Source organism: Manis javanica, chromosome 6, assembly GCF_040802235.1.
Source record: "Manis javanica isolate MJ-LG chromosome 6, MJ_LKY, whole genome shotgun sequence".
NCBI classification, from domain to species: domain Eukaryota; kingdom Metazoa; phylum Chordata; class Mammalia; order Pholidota; family Manidae; genus Manis; species Manis javanica.
In genome coordinates, this window is record NC_133161.1 from 107,100,146 (window position 1) to 107,106,145 (window position 6,000).

A 6,000-nucleotide genomic window follows, 5' to 3' on the forward strand; every position below is an offset into this window, starting at 1 on the left:
AACTTAAGGAAAAATTAATGTTTTTTTGTTTGTTTGTTTGTTTGTTCAAAGCCATCAGCAAAAGTGGACCAAGAAACCTTGACAGAAATGGTGAAACCTAGTATTGATTATGTGCACCACAAAAGATTCCGATCTGGGAATTATCCATCTTCATTAAGCAATGAAACAGATTGATTGGTCCACTGGTGCCACGGTGCTCCAGGTGTCATCCACATGCTTATGCAAGCCCACAAGGTCAGTGCTTCAGCTTGTGCCACAAGCATCCAGTGTCCATAGGTCCACTTTTCTCTGCCAGGTTTTCAGTTTGATTTTGGTTGCAAACTAAACACCTTGTAGAATTACTGTTTTTACAAAATAAATAGAAAGTCTCTTTATTTCACTGTTCCTCACCACTGTAGTTAGAGCTATAAGTACATGTGTGTGTGTTTTAACAGAAATCGTATTCATGTATAGAGTCCTGGATGACAGCATAGTAATGATTTATATTCTGAGCATAAGTTCAGTAAGGCAGAAGGAAGTGTTATAAACAGAATGCCTTTTTGTCTTAACATTTTATTTTCTTACTTGACTACTCCTCTATTGCTGGATTATTATTATAAGTCAAGGGCTTTTAAGTTTGAATTTAAAATTTTTGTAAAATTATGCACACGAGAAAGGTATGGCACTCATATTCTTACACATACAGGGTATTATAGGAAAACAGGAGGTACCTTTACTGATAATTCTAGTAGACACTTTAATATTGGGCACAATTTAATATTGGGCACAATATTAAAAATACTTGATTTCTTTTCTGGACTAAGAATTATAGCTTGAAAGTAAATAATGCTTTTTTTACAATTTTATTTTTCTTTTGATACACCTTATTTATAACATTTGATGTTAGAGATTGTTGCTCATATATCAAAGCATAGAATTATAACCACAATGAATGTGTTTTGGTAAGGTTTCTTGGTTTTGCAGAAATAAATGGAATTAATGGAGCAGAATTCAAGTTTCTACCTGAAAATAAAAAACTGGTCCCTGAATCATTTTTATTTTTTCTCTGTGGCTAACTAATAAATTAGACAAATTGTGGGGAATTATCTCTCATGATTTAGACTAATTTCTCAGAATTTTTTAGTCCTACAACAATAACATAAAAAATATTCTAATAATACAAAAGTCAGGTGTGGGCATTCAAGAAAATAATGTCGACAGTTGTGATAGTTGATGAGAGAGAAGCACAATGAAACATACACCTTGGCATGCAGAAGAGCTTAATCATGCATTTTCTTAACACCACCTTAGCTTTTAAATTAAAACGTCTGTTCAAATCACTGCTTCCCCTTTTTTAGAGCTTTAGAGCAATTGTAGCTTTAGTGGCATAGATATGAGTCTGTAATATCAGAAATATCCAGCCATAATAACCGAGCATGCTGTTGGCAGTATAAGCAAGGGTCCCTTCATATTCAAAACAGATGTATGACTGTTAAAAGATGTATTTTGTTTGTCATACTTCTTTGTCATACTTCTTTCCCCTTTCCCTTTAAAGAGAATCAGCTATAGAGGTGGGCACTCCTAGTAGCTGATGATCTTGGCTTCTGGAGGTCTCCTCCAACCCATCCCCAGGTTTCAACAGCTGAACCCTTGTGCAGCAAGCAGGTGATCAAGAGGCATGGCTCCCTGGGGGCCCTTCTTCTGGGCCATTCTGTTCCCCTTAGCCCTGTTGACATTTCCCACTGTCCCTCTCCACCACTGCTGGTAGCACAGGGAGCAGTCAGGGCAGAGCTCGGCTGCCGGCAGTGCCACAGCTGTCTCAGTCCAGCTGCCGTCTACGGGCTTCTGCTGAGAACACCATCTGGGTGCCTTTCCCTGCCCTGCACATTCCAAAACAGAAATTTCTTTCGTCTAGAAAATAGGGAGCCAAATACATTAAGGTGCCATACTTAGTCATTAAAACTTAATTTTGTCCATTTATATCAAAATTCTCAGACATGAGGAAGGAGAGGAATAGCAGAATCTTCTCAAGCAGAAGATATCGGTGGTGATTTGAAAAAGCACAATATAGTTTTACAGGTGGGTAACACTATGTCTTCATGGTCTAGGTCAGTGAGTGAGATGTGAAATTTGTGTTTGGCAAGGCCAGGGGGTGGTGACGGGTGGGTGCACAGAGCTAGAGAACATGGTTCTAGACTCTATTTTCTCTCACGTTAGTAATTCAAATTAAGAGCGTCTATATTCACCGAAGCTGTCTCTTAAAATTAGAAAGTGTTTAAATTATATGTCATAAACTTTCTACAGTTTCCTATGCTGGCATATGAAGTCACAAGGTTTCTTCAAGAATGCATATGAAGGCACAAGATTTTCAAGTACTTGAAAAAATATTAATATCCTTTACCAAAAAAACTATGAGTCCAGATTCACTAACTTTATTTTCCCTTGCTGTAGATGCTAATCATGTTTTAGTCATTAGCTAGGGTATACTTGTCTTTTTATGAGCATGACTTGTTAATTTAAAATTTTAGTATTTTAGGTGATTTTGGACAAAAAGTCAAGGTTTTAACAGTCCTCTTTATTGTAATAAGAATTTTGTTAATTGCAAATGTTTTTCTAACAAATTACATTTGTGGACTCACAATGATGTATACTTATAATAAGCTCTGGATTATCTGACAGTAAACTAGAGGTAATGGTAACAAATTCTACCTTCTAACCATAATTTGGGCCCTTGGGCATTAGCAATTTGGGTGGACTGAGCCACTACAAACAAATGTTAACATTCCTCAAATGAAATTGGAAGGGTTAATATGCTGCCAAGAAAACCATGCCGGTTACATCCAAGTTCTCTCAGCATGATCCTTTGGTTCTGGAGTAAACGCGTGAAACAACCGTACCTTCCCTCTCTTGTCCCCCCATGCCGACACTCTGAACATCTCAGAAAAGAAAAGGTGGTCAACTGTTTCTGACTCTGTTTTCATACGGATTGTGTTCCAAAAGCTCATTTGTAAGTTGATTATTTGAAACAGGGAACATCTTTGGGGTGGGGTGGAGTGTGGTGTAGAATAATCACCTGGAGAGATTTTTTTCAAACTGTGCTGCTTCTTCAAGATTCTGATAACATCCTAAGTTTAAGCATTGTTTATGTAAATATACCACAGTTTATCCATTTGTTTTTCAGTTTTTAGGTGTTTGCTTTTAGGAATCAATTGCTATGAACATTCTTAGAAGGTCTTTTTGTAGACATATGTTTTCATTTCTTTTAAGCTAATACCTAGGAGTGTAATTGCTGGATCAGAGGGTAGATGTATATTTAGTGTTATGAGAAACTGCCAGACCTCTTCTCAAAGTAGTGGTCATACGTTTTACATTCCATCAACAGCATAAGAGTTCCAGTTGTTCCACGTCTTTGTCTTTTTAACTCTGTTCTGGTGAGGATTCCATTGTGGTTTTGATTTGCATCTTCCTGATTTATAGTGTTGAGCAGTTTTGCTTGTGCTCATGGGTCATTTGTATATCTTTCTTTGTTGAATGTCTGTTCATATTTTTACCTGCGTTGTTTTATTTATTTATTTTGTCTTTTTATTATTGAGTTATAAGAATTCTTAATGTGTCTGGCTACAAGCCATTTTGTCAGATACAGGTTTTGGAAATAATTTTTCCCATGCTGTTTGGTGTGCTCAAATTCCTGATAGTATCTGATAGTTTTTAATTCTGATAAAGTCTATTTTATCAGTGTTCTTTTTGTGGTAATTATTTTCTGTATCTTTTTTTTTTTCATTGAAGGGTAGTTGACACACAGTATTACATTAGTTTCAGGTGTACAATACAGTGATTTAACATTTATATACATGATAATTCTAGGTACCAGCTATCACCATACCAAGTTGTTACAATATTTTGACTATATTCCTTATGCTATACATTACATCCCGGTTACTTATTTATTTTACAATTGGAAGTGTGTACTTTTTTTTTTTGTGAGGGCATCTCTCATATTTATTAATCAAATGGTTGTTAACCACAATAAAATTCTGTATAGGGGGGTCAATGCTCAATGCACAATCATTAATCCACCCCAAGCCTAATTTTCATCAGTCTCCAATCTTCTGAAGCATAACAAACAAGTTCTTACATGGAGAACAAATTCTTACATAGTGAATAAGTTACATGGTGAACATTACAAGGGCAGTCATCACAGAGGCTTTTGGTTTTGATCATGCATTATGGACCATAAACAGTCAGTTCAAATATGAATATTCATTTGATTTTTATACTTGATTTATATGTGGATACCACATTTCTCTCTTTATTATTATTATTTTTAATAAAATGCTGAAGTGGTAGGTAGATACAAGATAAAGGTAGAAAACATAGTTTAGTGTTGTAAGAGAGCAAGTGTAGATGATCAGGTGTGTGCCTGTAGACTATGTGTTAATCCAAGCTAGACAAGGGCAATAAAACATTCACGTATGCAAAAGATTTCTCTCAGAACAGGGGGAGGGGGGAGGTTCTAAGCCTCACCTCTGTTGATCCCCATTTTCTCACCTGATGGCCCTCCTGCGACTGTGCCTGTCTTAGGTTGTTCCTCCCTTGAGGAATCTTACCCGTCTCTGGCTAACCAGTCATCTTCTGGGGCCATACAGGGAAATGTTAAGTTGGTAAGTGAGAGAGAAGCCTTATTGTTTGAAAAGGTTAGCTTTTTACTTCTTTGCATATTTTATGCCCTGTGGCTTCTGTGCCCAGCATTTGTCTTGAGGTGTCTTTACCACTTGGAAGAATTATGATACTCGGTAAATTCGATATGAGGCACGAATTCTACTTAAGGGTTATAATTAGGAAGGAAGAAGAAAAGCTATAGAAGTAGCAGGTGGAAGAAAACCTGGGAAGATTGATTATTTCTTTGAAATACCTTCTTGTAGAGTAACTTCAGCATGTATAGGTTTTAAACTACTAATTAATTTGAACACACACATTAACATAATAGGAGTACAGTTACGTAACCAAAGCATACCTGTAATTACCAGCCATCTCCAGTGAAACCAAGAAAACCAGTTAGGCACCTTAGGCATTTGTGAAAACTTATCTATAATATGGTGAATATTGTCCAACTGAACTTGAACAGTCTGAGAGAAATGAGACAAATTAAAACAACCCATTCCTGGGGACTGTTCACATCCCATATGTTCTTTCAACAGTAAATAGTCTGTAGTTGTAAGATTTTGGAGCGCTACAATTTGCACTTCTCCTAATTCTTGGTTGGGTTCCAACAGTTTAGATCCAGTCAAATTTGTTGTTTTGCTATATGCACAGGCCAGCTTAGATATCTCCTTCTTCATTCCCATGGCAAGTCCAGGAACTGGTGGGATGAGTGCATCTACACCTGTAGCAGTGCATGGATCTTTGTTGGGGTTTTTTGATGGTCATCTTCTGGGATGAGTCTTCCCAAAAGTGCTGATGTTGGAAGTTCTTTTTCATATCGTATCTTAGTTCATTTTCAGGGTAGCCAAATTAGGATTTGATCCTCTGTATAAACACAAACAGACCCTATGCCTACACTTTTATATGCCCTTTATATCATTGTGTAGAACTCACTGGAGGTCACCACACAGGAACTGCTTTTTTTTTTTATCATTAATCTACACTTACATTACGAATATTTTGTTTACTAGGCTCTCCCCTATACCAGGTCCCCCCTATATACCCCTTTACAGTCACTGCCCATCAGCGTAGCAAAATATTGTAGAATCAATACTTGTCTTCTCTGTGTTGTACAGCCCTCCCCTTTCTCCCATACCCCCATGCATGGTACTCTTAATACCCCCTTTTTCTCCTCCTCCCTTATCCCTCCCTACCCACCCATCCTCCCCAGTCCCTTTCCCTTTGGTACCTGTTAGTCCATTCTTGAGTTCTGTGATTCTGTTGCTATTTTGTTCCTTCAGTTTTTCCTTTGTTCTTATACTCCTCAAATGAGTGAAATCATTTGGTATTTCTCTTTCTCCACTTAGTTTGTTTCACTGA

At 37.1% G+C, this 6,000-nt stretch overlaps 1 protein-coding gene across 1 annotated transcript in view; it reads left to right on the forward strand.

The window, feature by feature from the left end:
• The window catches only part of LOC140849964 (lanC-like protein 2), a 202,945-nt gene extending 199,301 nt beyond the window's left edge, over positions 1–3,644 (forward strand). The window contains exons 6-7 of the mRNA XM_073239173.1: positions 52–234; positions 1,975–3,644. Of these exons, the coding sequence (XP_073095274.1) occupies positions 52–174 (123 nt within the window). The 3' untranslated portion in view covers positions 175–234; positions 1,975–3,644. The remainder of the gene's footprint in view (positions 1–51; positions 235–1,974) is intronic.
• The last annotated feature ends 2,356 nt before the right edge of the window (positions 3,645–6,000 follow it).